The sequence below is a fragment of the Gobius niger genome (genome assembly GCF_951799975.1).
Source record: "Gobius niger genome assembly, chromosome: 22".
NCBI lineage: Eukaryota > Metazoa > Chordata > Actinopteri > Gobiiformes > Gobiidae > Gobius > Gobius niger.
The window spans coordinates 18,234,579-18,255,766 of NC_136873.1; the positions used below are offsets into that span (position 1 = coordinate 18,234,579).

The following is a 21,188-nucleotide window of genomic DNA, read 5'->3' on the forward strand; positions in this document are numbered from 1 at the left end:
TCTAAACACAGGTTATCTGAATGCTAAAGTCCCGAACAATATACACAGTGCTCGAACGGGGCCGTCCCAGGAAACGGCCCCGTCTAACTGCGCTCTTACAAATATATATCAGAAAAAATGTGACGTTCACAAAGAGATAGGAGATGAGTGGAGCTCGGGCCAAGGTCATCAAGCCTTTCTCTCAGTAGTTTTCTACTAGAAGTGTCTTCCTGTTGCCTTATTTGGAGTTATTTTTCACATCTCCGGTGAGGGCACCGAACGTCTCCACAGGTTTGAGCAAAAGAATTCAAGAGCAAGAAATGGGGTATTGTTACAGCAATGTGCGTGTGAAAAGATTGGTTTCAACTGAAACTTAAAGCACATAGATTAAACTCATAAAAAACATTCAATAGCATTATAAAATATAACATTAGCTAAAAATCATCAATTTCCCACATTAGCTATGATAGTTAGAATTGAGGCTCCTTTTCCTAACTCCTTCCTAACTGACAGACCAATTCAGACATTTCTTATCATGGCGGACGCTGACGCACATCCAGTTTGGCGTAAGACCTCTTACCAATTTAAGGGTTTCAGAATCAGCCACAGACTGATGCCTCCTCTGTGGGAACCACTGGCCAATCAGATCCTCCGGCTCCGTGCTGGGGACATTTCTTTGGTTCTTCCACTTGACTTTTTTGTTCCATAACCCTCAGGATCTTTTCAGAAGTTCAAATGACTGTGTTCCCGTGTCCTACCTCAGCAGTGATGGTGCTCTGCGAGAGGCTCTGCTTTTTTTGCCATTTTCAACTGGTCTTAAAATTTTGATTGGAACTGTGTAACGGAACATAAAAATCTACCGTTTTAGGGGGGAAACTAGTGAGCGCTGTCCATAGTCACAAACATTAGCAAAAAAACAACAGAGAAAAGTCGAGAAATGACTCTGTTGGCTGCCAGGTAAATATCTCCAACATGTAGTGTCCAAACCCCTTTTCCCAGAACCAAACCCAATCCAGTTGACGATTTAAGCGTCACGAAGATCAATACTTCCCGGACGAATGAGAGCCAGTATGAGAGCTAACCATTTTGACAACACAATCACAAGCTTTGATTTAGCAGACGAGTCAAAGTATTTTATCTACGCACTTGCTTTGAAACCTGCTTCATTTGATGACAGCCTGTGGGTGCGTACCTATGTTCCCCGGGTCCTGTTCCCCAGTTCCTATGTTCCCCGGGTCCTAAGTTCCACAGTTCCTATGTTCCCCGTGTCCAATGTTCCCCGGGTGCGAGTTGGTACATCAACCAATCACAAGTCATGAGAGTGAAACGTCATACATAATCAATCAGCTTAACGCTGACCCTGCCCTAGCCACTAACCTTAAAGGTATTGGGCTGGTGCCGTATCTTAATACATGGATGTTCCCCCACTTCCATTGTACATAGGTACCGGGGAGCATAGGTACCGGGGAACATAGGCACCGGGGAACATAGGTACTGGGGAACATAGGTACCGGGGAACATAGGTACCGGGGAACATAGGTACTGGGGAACATAGGGCTGACCCCCAGAACGGTAGACTTTAAGCACTTCTGTGATTCCTTTGTGTAAACTGTCCTTTGCACGTGTATAAATAAATCTGCCCAGTTATTGGTCATACAATAGAAAGGTGTCCAAAGCACACACGTCGGGCTTTCCCACAATGCAAAAGGTTAAACAACATGCTTCCATAGGTACATCCTCACAGCCTGTCCGCCTAATGAGCACACAACGCACGGCTGCAGCGACACGGAAGCGCCGTGGCCGACCAGGGACTGCTCACTGCTCTGCCCACTGGCTCTGCTTTCATCCGGGCGCATCTGGTCAGCGTGGCATGGGGCTGACCACCAGTGGAGGCGCAAGGAGGAGGAGGAAGGAGCGGGAGGAGAGGCTATTTCCAGTGGTGTGTGTCCAGAGGAATCCGCTGCGCCGCTTGTCACTCACTGTTGTCTTTACGGCTAATTCCACCACAGGGAGGTGTTGTCCATATGACCAGAGCACAGGCTGCTGCCCGGAGGCGACTTGACACTGTCTGTGTGGGGAGAGGACAGGCGGATGTCGGGGCTGCTCAAACGCTGCTTTTATATCACACGGCCACACGTTCATGCGCCTTATGAGGACTGAACCTTCATACAGATAACACTCAGTACCGGCCTGACCTTTTTTGGTCCTAAATAAAGTGTAAGGCAGTGGCTCAGTCGTAGATCACTTCAGCCTTCCCTTCACTGTGCTGTTGTATGAATGAGGCCTTTTCTACTGTCACCAGAGGATGGTGCCAGAGAGTTAGATTACCGTAAATTCTCTAATACTGGCCTGTATTCCATTAGCGGCCGGGTCTCTAACAGTGGCCGGGGCTTTTATTAGAAACTATAGCGGTAGAAATATTCCCCATGTTAGGAATTTGTCTCATACTCGTGTAAATGATAACTCACATGCAGAAAGTAAACAAACGGGAACCCGGCTGATGGGGACGCTGCGGAGGAGCTGATCCGAGTGTAACTTTGACACAGATTTAGCCACTTTTCAAACCTCCTGTGACTATTTGTGGAAACAGGGGGAGAGTTGTGTGACCCTCCAGGATTTTAATAAAGTCACCATGCCATCTTCAAAGCACGTCCAGCTGCTCCGTGTGCAGGTCAGTCCCACGCCTCAAAATAACTCCTCCCATCAGCGCGAGCGTCTCGTCTTCTCTCGGGTCAGTCTCATGATCGATCACAAACACAAACTCAAAAACTTCAGACTTCTACTGGATGGAAGAAGTAAATGTTACAAAATCAATTGTAAGTCAGAGGAGTGTGGTCTCAATAGAACACTCAGAGTGTTAAAGTGAGTCCAGAAAACACAGAGTTTGACCCATTTAGGTGATAAAAAAAGGCTAAACTGGCCTGTCATTTTAAATGAGAATGTGTTCTTAACCGTCAGATTAAATACAAAATAATTCACATAAAATAGTAAGTAGACTACAATGATTTCAGGAGATTTTCTCAAATCAACATTATCTTTCAAATTACAATAATAAATATAATGAAAACACTGTGGGGCAGGTACAGACAGCAGCTAACGTTGACCTATGATTCTAAACAAAATTGTACTTGTTTTAAATAAAACTGTCAAATCTGTAAAAAGTAATTAAAAAAGAGTCTCTCATCTCATTGGGCCATCCTTGAATACAGATAAATAAATAATGTTTTACTGAGACAAAACTTGTTCTTAATCACTGCTGGTATGTAATTGTTAGCTCTGTTAAATAGTGAATAGAGTGAACCAGGCAGAGCGAAGATATGCCATATGGAAGAGGGAACATGTCTGTCCCCACATGATGAGGTAAACATGTACACACACACACACACACACACACACACACACACACGCACCAAAGGAGCGCTGGCCCAGTGGCGGAGATGTTCCTTTCAGTCATCACAGAGCTGACACTCAGAGTTTTTCCTGTCTTTGGCTGCCAGCCGGCGCGGGTGCCCGGTCTGGAGCTGGGTTAGTGAGTGGCCGCGGGGTAGGTGCTGGCTGGGAGAGGTGGTTACAGAGGAGGGGGGTGTTTTGGCCTGTCAACTGGTTTTGACTGCAGCGTGTCCGGTCAGCTCTCCAAACTGGACAGCTCTCCCTTTTTTTTCCTCTGCGGCGACTAGCGCTGCGAAAGGCACGCGGACACTGAGGCCGCTCCAGCGCGGGGAGGCATATGCTGCGGCGGGGGAACGTCACTGATGTCCACTCCAAAGAGCCAGAGATGACACTACAGAGATCTGCTCTGGGACAGGTGCAAAGGACTAAACAAAAACGTCTGAAAAGGTGTCTTGCAGATAAAGTCCTGTCACAGTTAGGTTTGTATAAATAAGTAAATAATCATCCATTATTTATGTTACAAAAGGAAAGCTTGTTGCAGTTTTAGTTTCATGTGGATCGGCCGCTCAGTGGTCAGCGGTGCCTGGGCCTTCTGGGCCTGTGTGAGTGTGAGGGGCTTGCTTCAGTCTAGCCCCAGGACAACTGTGGCTACATTAGTAGTAAAGCTGGCCAATCAGCATGGGCCGGTGCTCGGGCACCCGGATGTGAAGTCAGGCTAATTGCTGGAGGATTCACCTATTGTACATGTCTTTGGTGGTAGGGGAAACCAGAGGAACATGGAGAACATGGGAACTCCACAGAAATCCAGGTCCTTCTGTGAGGCACAAGCGCTAACCACTTCCTGAACTGTTTTTGGCTGGGACCCCAACATTTGACACGTAAACAACTCAGGACCCCATTACATACAGTGATTCCCTCTTATGCTACTTTTGGGCTTAGTTAATCTATATAAAAACTGTTTATTTTGGATCTTTGAAAGGATTATATCCAAATGATATCCTGTTTTATGCTTTTTTCTTTTTCTTTTATCTTGGAATCATCCGGGGACCCCTAGGCAAAGCAAGGCAAGGCAAGTTTATTTGTAGAGCACAATTCATACACAAGGCAATTCAAAGTGCTTCACAGTTGCATAAATACATGAATAGAATCAATAAAAACATCAACATAAAATTAATCAATTACAGTTAAAGGCGAGAGTGTAGATAAAATACTTTCAGTCATATGCATCGGTAAAAACTGTTTTCAGCCTGGATTTGAACATTGTCAGAGTTGAGGCCTGTCTCACATCCTCGTGAAGATCGTTCCAGATTTTATGTTATGATTTGGTTTGTGTGCTGTCCCCCTCCCCTTTTTGTTTTCTTTTTGCAGCAGAGCAGTGTGTGGCAGGGGGCGTGGCTGACTCCTCCTGGTGCTGCAGACTGGACACCTGCACGTCATTACCTAATCAACCACAGTATGAAGGCCTGGATGTCTCAGCACCACACTGCCAGATAATTCCGTCCTGTTCGGTAGTGTTACAGAGCTCCTTGTCTTGGAAGTACTTTGTGTTTTTACTTACCTGGATTATACTTACCTGCTGTGTCCTCATCTGTTCAGATTCTCCTGGTGTCTCGTTCCTGGTGACCTGTTCCTCGTCGGCCAGCTCCCTGCCTCCACTGCCTGCCACCATCCGTTTGTAAAATAAACTGTGTAACTTGCCTCCTGCTTCTGTCCTCTGCTTTGGGGTTCTTTAGTTAAACCTAACATTTTAGCTGCATGAAACTGAAACGCAGCCTCACCGTGTTTATTATTGACTCTGGGAACCACCAGGAGACCCCTCCCTGAAGTTCTCAGGGCCTGAGATGGTTCATACGGCTGTAACATGTCAGAGATGGACTTTGGTGCTAAACCATGAAAAGACTTGTAACAAGCAGAGCTGTTTTAAAGTCTATTCTCTGAGTGACAGGAAGCCAGTGCAGAGACCGGAGCACTGGACTAATATGGTCGTATTTTTTCGGTTTTAGAGAGAGAGACTCAAGATGACTGATAACACTGTCTTTGTGCCTGTGGGCCAAAAACAACCCAAAGCTTTGCGACCCCCACTTCCACCGCACTACCATGGCACTGTGGTTAACACTTTATATTAAGGTGAGCTTGTTAAGAATTAATAAGTTGTTAATAAGCATTCAGAAATAATAGGCCATAATAATATGCTTGCATAGATATGAATAATCTGCTTATTAACATACTAAGCCTAACCTTAAGCAGATTACTAATGCTTAATAACACCTTATTAATACTTAAGGAGCACGCACTGATATAAAGAGATATGTCCGCATTCATGAATCAGCCACATGTACTACTTTTTATTATGGATTTTATTTTTTTTAATCGATCAATATGAGAATTTTTTTTATTATTTTTTTGCCATATCATCCAGAAGTGTGAGTGTACATAATGAATAATGGGATGTAAGAGTCCAAAAAGTGCTATAAAACCAAGGCATTAGGATTATTATTCTTAGTAAAGTTGTAAAAACCAGTTAATTGTACGATGGGCTCGTCAACGTGAAATATAATAAACTAAAAAAGGAAAATGTGACTGTAATGATCCAGACCTGGTGGCTGCGTGTGACCTGGGAGCACAGGCCCCTCCCAGCCTCTGCCGTGGTGAAATCTCCAAATACATTTCTTCATTTTTCATCATACAGGGGTTGCATAATCCCGCCGCCATCCGCCAAATATATTCATGATGCCGAGCCGAGGAGTTCCCAAGTACCACATGCTAAATCAACTCGATTATCAATTATTAACACCACGCTGTTATGTGCTGTTTATCCACGCTGAAGGCCTGTGAAGAATTAAAGCCTAAAGTGTTAGAGGCAAAGCGGTTCGCAATCCAGCTCCGCTACAGGGTCCCAGGTTGAAGTCCAGGCCTTTCTGCAGGCTCTCCCTCGGTTTCAATGGAGCGTCTTTGATGGCTTTGATGGACTTGTTGTCCTCAGTTATCAGCTCGTGTTCTTGAGTGGAGGAGGTTCTCCCGGTCTGTTGTTATGAAATAAAAAACAGAGTGACTTGCTTTGAGGGAACTGTGGCCTTGGGCGGAGCACACTGGACGGGCGGGGTCACACCTGCTGCAGGACTCGGCTTGGCTAACGGCTAGTCTGGGCTGGTCTAGTTGCTCCTGTCCACTGTGTGCACTGGACTGAACTTCTAAACCAAGTAAAACATGAAATGAACTTTCAAGAAACCAAAGTTAACTTATATTAAAACAAGACATCTTTTTGAAATCATTTGCCCGGTCCATTTAACGTACCCGTGCGCCTGAAGTTAGAACCTTGTTAAAATGATTTTCACAGTTATACTGGGTGGCATTATTTATTTTTAACAAGCTAATAGGTATCACTTCCACTCTGCTACACTTACCATATCTACCCATGTGTTTGTGTAGTTACAAGGATGGAAGATTCACCTATTGCACATGTTTTTAGTAGTATGGGAGACCTGAGTACCCAGAGGAAACCTACGCAGGGGGATCATCCAAACTCTTGAGTCAGTCAAATGAGGCTTCACTGTATTTAGTCCATACTCTGGGAACCGCCAGCAGACCAGAGCTGAGAAGGTCAGGAGGTCACTCATAGGGCTTTTCCACCAAGGTGTTGGTTCTGGGCTGGTTCAGAGCTGGTTCTGGTTCCGGGTTGGTTCCATTCTGACTTGGTTTTCAACCAAAATGAGAGCTGTGCCTATTGTCATAGCAACGCTTTGGGAAGTGAACATCAAAAATGGACAGTAACATCTTACTACAGCCACTTCTGGTTATAAAATACAGAAAAATAAGTTTATGTTTCAGTCACAGCAGCCGTTAACATTTTGATTTCTTCTTTCTAACTCTTGTTTTAGCTAAAGAGCGTAAAGCAAAACAACAGTTTCCTCCACAGAGACTGTTTTGGCTTCTCCAGGAAGTTCTAAGCACAAACTAACTAATATTGATTGTTTGTTGGAGGAGAGAGCCACGCCCCCAGCCGCTGACATCACTGGTGCTCGTTTCTTGGTCCAGCTTTTAATTGGTTCCCAACCGGCACCGGATTTTGGAACCAAGAGCCAGCGTTTTTTCTGTGGAAAACGAAAGAACCGGTCCTGAAACTGGAACTGGCCCAGAACCAGCACCGGCACCAGCTTGGTGGAAAAGGGCTATCAGATACTAAAGAAATGTATGAACCACTGACGAATTTGACCATCTATGAGGAAGTGGAAAGCCGTGCATTGATCTGATGAAGGGGTAATATGGGGTCTTTTTGTTTTAGTGACAGCTGATGTTGGAAGATCAGCCAACGAACTATAACAGTCCTGAAGTCTATGTTTCTAGTTAGTGTGCGACCTTTTCTCCACACACACAGGGACAGTGGAGTTCCGAAGCGGCGCCCTCCCCATCGCCTCCTGTCTATATCCGTGGTGTTTGCCAAATATGTGCCCCTTGATTTCTGACTTGCACAGACACATGCCGCTGCCTCGGGGCTTTACCACCACAAACCTGCCACTCGCACTCCTCCTCCACGCGACTGATTCGCCCGAACCTCGGCGGGATGAGAGGACGAGCCTGCCTCCCCATCCGACTGCACCCTGCGCCCACACCACCGCCACCACTACCACCACCGCCGCCGCCGTTTCCTCCAGGCAGATGGCAGCCAAAGGCCTCATGATCGCAGCAAAGCCCTACAAGGAGCCGCGTGATCCCAGCCGCGGAGTTTATGCGGTGATGTTGTAAGAGGCGAGGCAGCATTTCCGGGGAAGAAGGTGTCAGGCGCGTCTCCGAGGTACCTGGGCCTGCCTGCCTGCCGCGCTCTGTCGCTGCTGCTGCTGCTGCTGCTGCCTGCGTTTTGCCTGGGGACTTGTCTGTCACATTTAAGTAGATGCATTGCCAGTCAGGAGCCTCGGCAGGTCCCGTAGCCTGACCACGAAATAGGCCAACTTTCATGTCTGCGGCACCCAGGCACAGAGTTGTTGTGGGGGGTTTCAGCATGTTCCAGCAGTTGGTGATGACGGAGATGATTCTTAAAGGTGGGGGAAGTAGGACTTTTCATTTTTATTTCAGGAATATACCCGTCTATGTGCCCAGAGATAAGGTGAACAAACATAGGCACATTAAACGTTGGTTTTAGTATAACGCAGTCGATTGTACCTGAACAGAAGAAGTTCAGAAGTGTTGCAGAAACCGTGCCATAACTGTCGAGGCGCTGTATGCAAAAAGAGTGGACTAAAAGACCTTAACATTTTTCTTCCTTTTTTTTACTAAAGAGCCAACTGAAGCACTCACCTCTCTGTTTTTCTATGTTTAAAAGTGTTAGTTGTCGTCCAAACCCAATCCCCGTCACAGTAAAGTGAACTCGCCGGCTGGTGCATTGATAAAAAGGCTCTACACTTAAAATTTCATATTTTTTTTTTTTTTTTTTTTACAAATGTATTAATATGAAGCCTAGGCGTTAATTGAACCAGGTAGACTCATTTCAGCATCACCTACCTCCAGCCAATGATCGCTTCTGAGAGGGCCACACCTCCACCTCAGCCATCAGCGTAAGAGCCGCACCTCCATAGCAGCCAATCATCGCCCTCGGTCCCGCTTTTAAGCCCCTGCAATCATGGTTCATTCGCTTCCCAGCTGTGCTGCGAAAAACTTCCACCCCATCTTATTATTATTATCATTAGTTATTGAAACAGGGACAATGTACAGAACCATTAGTCTTTACAAGAGGAGATGGTTTGTACCAGATTTAGCTCAGCAGCTATTTCCCATCCGCAGTCCGTCTCCGCCTCTTCCGTCCACGGCTTCTCCCTGCTGCATCTTCACGGGTCTTCCACACCACCACCAGTGTCCAGGCTCCGGGGGAAGACATCCCTAACTCCAAGCTGTTCATCCATACTGACTTTCATACATCGATGTAACCGCCAGGGTCTGATCGCCAGAACTAATATACATGTCAATAAATCCTCCTAATCGCTGCTTTTGTCTGTTTGAGTCTGTCCATGTTGAAATACTAACTGTCGACACCATGAACCCCAATGTGACCATATCGTGATGGGCAGAGCAATACCATAGTACTGGTATCTATAGTAAGTAAGTAAGTAAGTAAGTAATCTTTATTTACAGTATATAGCACCTTTCACAGGCAAAGGCCACAAAGTGCTTCACAACACAGTTAAAAGCAGAAATACATACAATACAATATAAAAAGGGGTCAAAACAACACAGAAATCATCATCATCATCATCTATACCAAACGGCTACTTTTTAAGTATCCAGTGGTATTGCACTGGATACAAATGATCAATTGCTGGGTTGCAGGTTCGAGAATGTGATGATGTCATCGGACCCAGCGGGGGGCAGGAGCCAGTTTTTCCTATTAACAGCATTACAGCATTAGCTACGACTTGTGAAAACAAGTCGTAGCTAGAAAGAAAATGTAGGAATTACAAAAATGATCATTAATCTCAGTCACTGGGTCAATGATCTTTCTGTACAAAATTTCCTCAAAAACAAAATAATTTTTCATCTATATATTAGCATTGGCCTTTAGAACGCTGTGATGTGTAAGTTTTTTTTTTTTTTTTTTTCAAGAATGGAGTTGGAGTTTATAAGATTTTTTTTTCTTCATCCAACTCCTGTTCTTCTTTTCATGGAATGTATTGTTTGTTTGTTTCTTGTTGGATTGTTGCTTTATTTTAGGTTGCATTACCTTGAAAAAAGAATAAATAAAATGAAATGAAATGAAATGTCACCTGCAACCCAGCAATGCTAATTTGCGTATGTAAAAAGGCGGCACGGTAGCGCAGCGGTTAGTGCTCTCGCTTCACAGCTAGAAGGTCTGGGTTCGATTCCCACCTGGATGGGGCCTTTCTGTGTGGAGTTTGCATGTTCTCCCCGTGTCTGCGTAGGTTTCCTCCGGGCACTCCGGTTTCCCCTACCACTAAAAACATGCACAATAGGCCAGGATGAATGATGTGTGTGAGTGAATGTATGGTGGTGTCAGAGGGTCTGTTGGCGCAGACGTGTGTAGTCGCGAAAGCGCCTCTGACAGTCTCCCCCAGGGGAAACTGAAGCTACAAACGTAGTTTACCACCACCGAGTATGGAGTGAATGTACAACTGTCTCATGTAAAGCGCTTTGTGACTATGTCTGTGAAAGGCGCTATATAAATAAAGATCTTCTTCTTCTTATAAAACACAAAAGGACGATTTATTTCTTCTTTCTGAGCCAAAACTTTATGGATTTCATTTCACATTGCCATCGTTTAATTAACTACATAATCTCATTTTAATTTACAAATTAATAATATAAAATAACCAGTTTCAGAAATGCATATTGATTGAGATGCATCCGCCCACATGAAGTGACCGACTCAAAAGTATCGGTATCGTATCGATTTCCAAAAAATGTGGTATCGCCCATCACAATCCTGGACCTGAGGCACACATCTTTTATTCATATCAAGTCCCAAAACATTTCCAATCTGGTTTTAATGTATTTGGGAATTTTGATTTTGAAACATTGTGGTCCCATTGTGGTTTCTATCTTTAGGTACAGGGCCTTTAAAGACTGAATGCAAAGCTTTTGTTAAAAAACATGAGTTTGTAAACCACCTCTTCCTCTTCTTCCCAGTCAGGAGAGGCTCGGGGAGTAGCCCACTGTGCATGTTTTAGGTCAGGGGTTCTCAACGTGGGGGTCGGGACCCACTAGGGGGTCGCGAGACAAATTTGGGGGGTCGCCAGAGCATATAGATAAAATATATATTGTAATATTATTATTATGGTGTCGTAGCATCCATGCTATTTTACCAGGGTGCCATTATTTGTTCTAAATTTAATTCATTTTTGTTTTAGCCATTGTTTTTCTTTGTTTTTTAAGAGTTATATAGGTTAACCTCTTAACTCCCGCCTGAACCGAGAGGATCTTTTTCCTCACGTCATCAGATTTTTTGTCCATCACTTTTTGGTTGGGTATTCAACTCATTTTTGTAACTTTTTCATCATTTTTTGGGGAATTTGTTGTCACATTTTTGTAAAAAAAAATTATCACATTTTTACCCCATTTTTGTCACATTTGTCACATTTTTGTAAATTTTTGTAAATTTTGTATCACATTTTTGTCACATTTTTTGTCACATTTTTGTAATTTTTTTGTCACATTTTTGTCATTTTTTTGTCAATTTTTTTCACATTTTTGTAATTTTTTTGTAATTTTTTTTGTCATTTTTTATCACATTTTTGACAATTTTTTGTCATTTTTTAGCCTATTTTTTTTGTCATTTTTATCACATTTCTGTCATTTTTTTGTCACATTTCGTCAATTTTTTGTCAATTTCTTGTGACATTTTTGCCACTTTTTCATCAATTTTTGGTCACTTTCTTGTCAATGTTTTCTCACTTTTCTGTCACATTTCCATCATTGTTTTCGTCTCAGCTTTTGGATTGGGGTAAAGCCAAACTGGATAAAATGTGCTCGGTTCAGGCGGGAGTTAAGGGGTTAATGTCCCTGTTTTTCCCATGGTCTGACCCGGGTGGGGGTCACAATCCTCATTAACTGTTATAATGGGGGTCGTGGCTCTAAAAGGTTGAGAACCACTGTTTTAGGATGAGATAAATGACACACTCAAACTCTTAAATCACTCAAACGATCTTCTCTTTATTGTCCATCTCAATCAGCCACACTTGATGCAGTTTGTGTTGTGGAGTTTGTAAATGGCCCCGAGTCCACGGGCAGTTTATCGACGTCCAAACTTTTGGGCCCGGCCCGCCGCAGAGCCGCTCCATCACACTCTTCACATCTCCCCTTAAGGTTTTTTCCTTCCTCGCCGTCCAAATCCTTCCCTCTCCTCCGTCTCCGCTCTGCCTCTCCGCCTGCTGCGTGTGGGAAGGCCAGGCTCCACACTGGGGGATGAGAGGGCGCCAGGGTTGGCCCGGGCTGCCGCTGAGGAGAGCTGCCTGGGGGCAATCTGCTGCAGCCGGGGCCCCAGCGCGGAGGTCCACTGGGGGCAGTTGTGGCGTGTTTGTTAACAGGCTGCTCCCATCAAGCGCCGCGAAAAATAAGGCAGCGCAGCCAAGTGTGAGGCCTGACCCGCCGACTTTCGCCTATTTTTAACCACACAGGCTTTCTAGTCGGAGGTAGACGGCACAGCCAGGCACTCGTGGATGCAAACGCCGCATTAATATTCATGGAGCCGGAGCATTGGGGAGAGAGGAAAAGAAAAAACAGATGCAGAGTCGGACTTGAGATACTTTCGCTTATATGGCCTTTTTACTGGAGGGCGCGCGTCGAAAATGCTCCCAGTTTTCATCTCCATACTCCCACAACCCTGGATAAATGCATCAGAGAATCGGTCCACGCCATGTTTAATGCTCTTAAAGACGAAAGCTGCAGCTCAAGGCGAAAAAGAGAAAAGGCTTGTGCAGAGCCATTGGTTTGGAGTCGCGGGAGGTGCTTGTTGCGCGGATGCTGCACAGATTTCATCATTTGGTACAGTACTAAAAATATGCATGTGCTCTTGACGGGCAGGAGTCACGTGGCGGCGGCGGTGCACGGGCGCTACACGTAGAAGAGGGAGTTGAAGCGCCTCTTCATGGACGGGTCCTTCACGTTGACTTGGGCGAACGGGCACTGGGGACAAAAGCAAAACCAAAAGGGGGATCAGACATCTGGAGTAGGAACGTACAGCTGTGGTCACGAGGCCCTTCACAATGGAAACTATAACCACCTTTTCTTAAAGACGATAATGAAACAATGGCGACGTTTTTCCAATTGTGATTATTGTGTTGTCTGCATATGATGCTGGAATTAATACTTTGGAGCAAAAACACAGAGCTAAAACAGTCAATAGGTCATTTAAAAATAATATAAACAGAGTTGGGGCAATCACACTCCCCTGGGGTACTCCGGATTGCACTGTAAAGGCCTTTTGTGGTGCAACTCGACTGTCAGTAAATTGTCATTGCTTATTTTCAATAGACTTTTACAATCGAAATGATTTGTTGAAATACTAATACTGAATTACTTTTGAAGACAGACTAAAAGTTGAGTTTTCATCTGACTAGAATGTTACTAAAACTTAAAGTAATTTCATCCAAAAGACTAAGAGGGCTGCCAAAGACAATTCGTGCATATTCAAGAATGGACATGTTCCACACCTATGTCCACTTCTCTTCAGCTCACACCAGAGGCAGGTTGTATTAACTGATTTACATGTACTTGAGTCACTTTTTGAAGTAACCATAGTCCTTGGAGCACTTTTAATTTGCAGTAATTGATTGTTTCCTTGAGGCAGAAAAGTTCCAGAAGAAAGGCGGCTGATGGGAGGGAGAGACATTCGGCAAATTGTCAGAGCCAGGCCATGTGTGTAGCAGCTTTAAAGGGACTATTCTAAAAATGATGTACGTATTTTCTACATGTTCCAGTAATGTCCTAATGTGTAGAATGAGCTCAGACCTGTTCACCACAACCGCCTCGAAAACCCTGCAAAACTTCATTCAGTCTGAGTGCCGTCATGCACGAGCTTAATATAGAAGCTGCAGTTACACGTTAGACCTGAGGGGGCAGTAGCGAGTGTAAAAATGACAACTTCCACATAGTCCCTTTAGCCACTAGAGCAGGGTTTCTCAACCAGGGGTACAGGACCCCATGGGAGTACGCAAGAGCTTAGCAGGGGGTACTTCATCATTTTATTTAAAGAAAAGCTCGGACTTAAACTACAGTACGTTTATCGCATTATGGTCAAAGTAAAACTATTTGTCCTGACTGTAAAGCTAATGAGTTTGAGAGTATTTACCTGTATATTTGAGGGATTAAAGGATTTATTTATTGGTTCATTTGGTCGGGACAGTCCATGTTAATGAACATACATGATGCATGTAAACACCGGATTGTAGCCTTGGGCTAATTTCCCTCCATCGTCCCCCATCGGCACTCTCAAACACCCTCTCATTCATCTTGGCCTATTGTACGTGTTTTTAGTGGTAGGGGAAACCCGAGTACCCGGAGGAAACCTACACAGACACGGGGAGAACATGCAAACTCCACACAGAAAGGTAATTCCTGAAACTCATTCCTGCCTGATTTACTTTGATTTCACTTTTTTTTTTTTATATATATATATTTTGTTTTTTTGACAGATCCCAATAATGAGTACTTTATTCAAAAACAACAAGAAAAAAAGTGGAAAAAAATCCTCACAAATCTAAACCTGGCTGGATCCATTATTCTGATTTCAAAGCCACAAATAAACATTTTGGTGATTTTTACAGATAATGCCTTATATTCAAATCAATAGAGAACGTGTTGTGCATTTGATTCTTTTTTCCCTCAGCCGCCCCTGACCATGTGTTTCAGCCAGCTTCCTTAACTTAAAACAACAGGCTGCTCTTGAACGCGGCGCGGCTGAGGTCAGGTGCGGCGCAGTGAACACACCACAATCTGCTGCTTACATGTCTGCAGGCACTGCCACAGCACGTCCCCCTCCGGCGGTGGGCATACTCCGTGAACACCTTGTATCCGCTCCCGGGGTCAACGTACATCTGCTGATGAGCCTGGGCAAACGCAAAACAAAGCGCACCTTATTATTTCATTAAAAACACACCAGAGGACGCGCGCACACCCGAGCGCCGAGTCAGAAAGGGCCTGGACCGCCGCATCCAGCAAACAGATTGCATCGGGTCAGGGAACAAAGAGGAGGCGCTGACCTCTGCGCCGCGGAAACAGATGTAGACGGAGTAACCTATAATGTTTAATTAAATCACCGTGTTGCTGTTTTTGTCTATATATATGTGTTTACCTGAGCAGTGAGCCTGAATACCCGTGCTGTCTGTGTGTCTGAAAGGGCTTCCTCCGCTTCCCTCATTCACCCCAAAACATGCACAATATCTGAATCCTTTTACAGTTGATGTATGATGACTGATAAAGAGCACCTTAAGTCGAACAGAGCCGTCAGCCTGGTCAGTGCCATCCTGTCATATAGCAGCTGCTTTAAAGTGATAATCTGTAAGAATGGCTTGAGGCCCGATCTTCTTCTACAACAGTGTGGCTCAGGACAAGTCGGACTCGTGCACCAGTGCCGTCGTCGGTCACTTAGACAACAAGGGGTCGGCTGACTACGAGTGCTGCCTCTTGGCTCTCCTCTTCCTCACATTAACATAGTGCAGCCTCGTGCATCTTATTAAGGGGAGACACTACAGGGAAAACTACATTTTTTTCAGTTTTCAGGTTTGGGGCCCAAATTGGTCTCTGAACATATAAACTTTCACCTGGAAAAAAAAAAATATATACCTAATCTTCACAATGACATGTCTAAATATTGCGCTGATTCAATGTTTCCCTATAGATTAAAGACTTCAGATTTCCCATCCTTGGAATGAACAATGTTTTGAATTTTTTTTCAGAGGGACTCTTTAATATCTAATTCCTAGCCTGATTTATTGAGTTTTGAATGTCAAAAAATAAGGTGAAAATTAAATTTTTACTAATTTTTCAACCAAAAAAAAAAGCATATTTTAAAACTAAACAAGATATCCTCAGCTGTCTGTACCTACTGCCCACTTAGCCACCATGGGTGCTCGAGCTTTTAGCCGCTCAGCCCCAAACCTTTGGAACTCACTCCCCGCTGAACTGACCTCACTGCCCCTTTTTAAATCGCGTCTCAAAACCCACCTATTTAAAGTTAGCTACTTACTTTGATGTGTTTTATTTTGTTATGCTTTTATCATTGTAGCTCATGTAAGGTGACCTTGGGTGTTTTGAAAGGCGCCGACAAATAAAATGTATTATTATTATTATTATTATTATTATTATTATTATAAAATCCGCTCTGAAAACGTCTTGGTAACTCATTTATCAATAAAATGAAACCATAGATTTGAATGTAGCTCTATCCATTATTCAGATCTCGTCGCCAAAAAGATGGGAAATTTGGGGCATTTTTTGGCATAAAACACCTTGTTTCTATACGAAAACATAAAATGACTGAAGACTTTTAATGTATTTTTTTCTCACATTTATGCCAGTGATCTACAGCAACAGTTTCAAATTGATATCTGTAAATTTAAAATTTTTCCCTCTTCACCTGCAGTGTCTCGCCTTAAGCGCTCCCAGGACTGGACTATTTCTCCCACTGTGAAATAAACACTGTCCATCTCCCGGATGTAATGGTCAGGCTCTAGCGCCAGGATTAAAGAGCAAACTGTAAGAGGCAAGGCGTATTATGTACTTGTATAATATATTTCTGGGTTGATTTATTAAAATATGCTTATTTAAAGCATAAACTCCCCTCTTCACTAAACTCACTCTTGCTGTAGCTGAGCTCCGCCCCCTCTCCCTCTGTCATACGCCTAAAGCACATATAACAGGTTTTTGTTTCTATTATTCCTGATGATTGATTTGATCATATTATATTTGTATGAAAATAAAGTTGATTTCATTTGTTTCATCGGTGACACAAGAGGGAGAAATTCATACACGCTCAACAAATAACGTCTCATTTTGAATATATGTATTTTCAGAATTAGGTTGCAGTGTAATTAGTTCATCTAAAATGCATCAAATTACAGGGAATTACAGTTCAAAGTGTTCTGATATTTGTCATCGAGCCTCCTGCAGGAATCACATAGTTGTAGAGTTCGGGTAAACCCCTCAGACAGAGCTCTGCCCGGACCTCACAAAACTAAAAAACGGCCCAATATTTCCTGCAGGACGGTCCAGCGTATGACACCTGCCCCCGCCCGCCTCTGTCCTGCCCGACGTGGGGGGCGATGGGCGCAGCCGCGGAGGCCGACAGGAGCAGCAGGGAGGAGCAGCACTGTGGTGGAGCTGACAGAAGCCATCACCGTCAGGTTACGCAGGAACTCCAGTGTCAGGGGAGATGTTCGGAGTGCTTAACTGATCTGTCCACGTTAAAGGTGTACAACACAAACTGGCACTTACCACTCACTTCCCCACTAAACCATACAGCGCTCCCTTTGTATGCAACTAAAACATGCATAATAACTGAAGTCGATCTGTTATATACTAATCCTTTGTCATTAAAGAGCTCTTACAATGACTGATAATTATATGCAAATTATATAGAGGATATGATTTGAATTCATTTACATTTCTATGTTTCATTAAGCACCAGAAGCATCAGTTTTGTGCAGTATTTATGGAATAAGGCCATAGTGTAAGCTGGCAGACATTACTCTGTCTGGACATTATATTTGCCTGAACATTACATTGCTGTGGACGTATTCTGCCCAGCCCACTTTTGCCTTTTTTTTGTCACGGATCGGCACTTCTTTGTCATGTTATTTCCGGTCGAGCGTGAAGTCCATTCATTAAAGGAATAGGCCACCGGTTTTACATACTGAGATATGTTCTTACCTTAGCTTTGACGAGTTCTTTAGGACCTGTCTGGTCTTCACCCGTGCCTTCAGTCACGTAAACACAGCACAGACGGCGTTAGCATTTAGCCTCTCCCTCTCTCCTCTATAGCTCCAAAACAGGTCAAGATAGAAGCTACCAAGCTCTTCCATGTTTTCCCTATTTAAATATGGTTACGTGAAGTGTTCCACTACAAAGTATAATTACACAAAATTAAACAATGTGGATTTTCTAAGCGGATAAAAGGGGGGACTATATTGTAAGGCGTAATAATACTGGGAGTAATTTGGCATCCGCACAGTAAAGTGAAGATTACTGCGCGGATTTCGAACTACTCCTGGTATTATTACCTGGCTTCCCGCGGTGTGGGAATTGCAGGCCATATTAATAAATAGGAAATATGCACAAAGTGTAAATTTTGTCCCCCAGCACCCCCTAACCAAAATATCTTCCCACGGCTCTGTCCAAGTCTTCAAAATGTTAGCAGAGGCCCTTTCCCACACCGTGGCACTGTCTGCACTGAATCAGTTCAAAGATCATGGAGACAGAGGCAGATCTCCATGTGATCCTCCTGTCTTTGTCTTTCTAGAACCGGACCTGACTAAATACTCCAGATGTAGAGAATTACAATTACATGGCTACATTTGTACTCAATTTGTACGATTTTAACTCTTCATAATTTGAAAATATTACAATTTTCTCATTATTTATGTCAAACTGAAACATGAATCAGACTTTTACTCAAGGCCTTGGGAACCCAGGGTGCTGAGGGGCCTGCAGCACCCCCTGGGCGATAGTTTGGGAACAGCAAGCAATATTAACCTCTTACCTTCCACCTGAACAGAGCACTTTCTCTCCAGTTTGGTTTTACCCAAATGTAAAAGCTTATTGGAAAAAGTGTAAAAAAGAAAAAGAAAAAAAGAAGCGACAAAAATGTGACAAAAAACAATAAAAAATGTGACCAAAAAAAAAAACACGACAAAAAAGTGACAAAAAACAATAAAAATGTGACAAAAAAACAATAAAAAATGTGAAAAAAATAAAGTAAAAATGTGACAAAAAATAAACAAAAATGTGACAAAAAACAACAAAAATGCGTCAAACTCTGGCTAATATGAGATGACAAAGAATGGGAAAAAGTGACAACAACGAGACAGCAATGTGAGGAAAGGAATGTGTTTTGTATGTCTTGACTATGAGGCGTTACTCTGCTCTAATATGCTGTAAGCGCCAGGTTAGACTTGTTAGATTTGGGTAAAGCCGAACTGGAGAAACTGCGCTCGGTTAAGGCGGAAGGTAAGAGGTTAATAAATAGGAAATATGCGCAGAAAAAGCGTTTTGGGGGTAAATTTTGTCTCTCAGCACCCCCTAACTATAATATCTTCCCACGGCTCTGCTTTTACTCAAACAGCTACTCAGTTACTCACAGTACTCAGGTCCTATTCTACTTAAGTAAAAATATTTAAAAGTAACGTTACTCTTCCCTCCTCAATGAAACTTAGACATAAAGAGCTGAAGTTGGAGTATAGGGAGCAGTGTCCCCTCATAGGCTGCCCTCCTCTCACCTCACACGCCTCTTTGTGGACCCGGTGAATGGTCAGATCCTCCTCTGTCACGGAGCTCCCGGTCCCGGTGTCCTGCGGTGATCCCTGGCCGCAGCTCGTGTCCGCGTCTCTCCCGTCCCCGCTCCTCCGATCCGACAGCTCCCGTAATGACATCGTAGCAACTCGTGCATTGACCCGGACACGACACCGCGCCGATATGGAGATCATAAACACCCTGCAGTGGAGCTTCTGGAGGCGCATGTCCACTTTGGGTCAGTTACGCGTCACGGTGTCTGTGCCGACCGCTCATTTTACGCACAGCCACTTACTGTCCAGCGGTTTGCCCCATGCTGATCAGTCCTCACGACCCTTCGCTGTCTTCAGACACACAGCCACTTCCTATGTGTCCGAGTCACGTGATCAGAGTCCCACACAGCGCCTCTGCTGTTGTGAAGCGCAGTCAGGTCAGGCTTATGTGTCTTTAAAACGCTCAGAGGTCAGTTACTTAAGCAAGAGAAACGTTGCTTTAAAGCAGGGGCAGACTGGGACTGAAAAACAGCCCTGGACTCTGACCAGCCTGGCCCAACCACCCGCCTTAATGGAGAGCATTTTCTCTAGTTCGGCTTTACCCAAATCTAAAAGCTTATCGACTGGAGAGCAGCAATGTAGCGGCTCATTTGAAAGCTATGACCTGGAAAAGTGATTTTGTTATATTGTTGTTGTTTTTTTCATTACTTTGCGTTTTTGTCACTTTTTTCTATCATTTTTTGTTGTGTTTTTGTCACTTTTTTCTATCATTTTTTATTGCTTTTTTGTCACTTTTTTCTATCTTTTTTTATTGCGTTTTGTCACTTTTTTCTATCATTTTTTGCTGTGTTTTGTCACTTTTTTCTATCATTTATTATTGCGTTTTTGTCACTTTTTTCTATCATTTTTTATTGCTTTTTTGTCACTTTTTTCTATCTTTTTTTGCTGTTTTTTGTCACTTTTTTCTATCATTTTTTGCTGTGTTTTGTCACTTTTTTCTATCATTTTTTATTGCGTTTTTGTCACTTTTTTCTATCATTTTTTATTGCTTTTTTGTCACTTTTTTCTATCATTTTTTGCTGTGTTTTGTCACTTTTTTCTATCATTTATTATTGCGTTTTGTCCCTTTTTTCCTATCATTTTTTGTTGTGCTTTTGTTGTGCTTTTTTCCTCGCTTTGTTGTCGTGTTTTTGTTGACTTTTCATCACATTTTTCGTCACTTTTTGTGTTGCTTTTCCGGCACATTTTTATTTTATTTTCATCCTCTTTTTTGACGCTATTTTGATGCTTTTCTTTTTAGCTTTTAGATTTGGGTAAAGCTCGGTTAAGGCGAGACCGGTGGCCCTAGAGCCAGTGGCCCTTCTGTGCTCCAGAATGGACACATGGCCAGTCCGCCCCTGCTTTAAAGTCATTTTACTCAAGTAGCTACAAGTAAAAAGTAGTGGCTCAAATAATTACTCAAGTAAAAGTGAAAAGTACCTGGAGAAACTGATGTAACTTGAGCACTGTGAGTAACTGAGTAACTGTTTGAGTAAAAGTCTGATTCATCTTTGTAAAAGGTGCAGACCAGGTCCACCAGGTGACACTTCTGAGGAAGATCACAGGAAGTGAAGCTGGTAAAGCAGGTAAACTAAACCTTCTGTCTTACTAAAAGAACAAAACTGTAATAAGTCTCATGAACAGTTTGACAGAAATTATGAGAAACAAAACACGAAATTAGATTTTCAAAGGAAATACTATAAAAAACATTCAAATGAAATCCTTGTGAAGATTTAAGTGACAAAACAACAAATTAATCTATTTTACGTCAAAATGAAGATTTGTCACTTTAAGATTGACTCACAGTGTCAAGAGTTACTAACTGGATGTGTCTTTACC

General features: G+C 43.3%; 1 protein-coding gene across 1 annotated transcript; it reads right to left on the bottom strand.

The window, feature by feature from the left end:
* Positions 1-12,856: 12,856 nt before the first annotated feature.
* Positions 12,857-19,603, bottom strand: cUnh1orf53 (chromosome Un C1orf53 homolog). Its single transcript, XM_079580960.1, has 3 exons — positions 19,305-19,603; positions 14,817-14,918; positions 12,857-12,996 (listed from the first exon to the last, which is right to left on the bottom strand). The coding sequence occupies exons 1-3, from the start codon at positions 19,542-19,544 to the stop codon at positions 12,925-12,927; spliced, it is 414 nt and encodes a 137-aa protein (XP_079437086.1). The 5' UTR covers positions 19,545-19,603; the 3' UTR covers positions 12,857-12,924.
* Between the last annotated feature and the right edge of the window lie 1,585 nt (positions 19,604-21,188).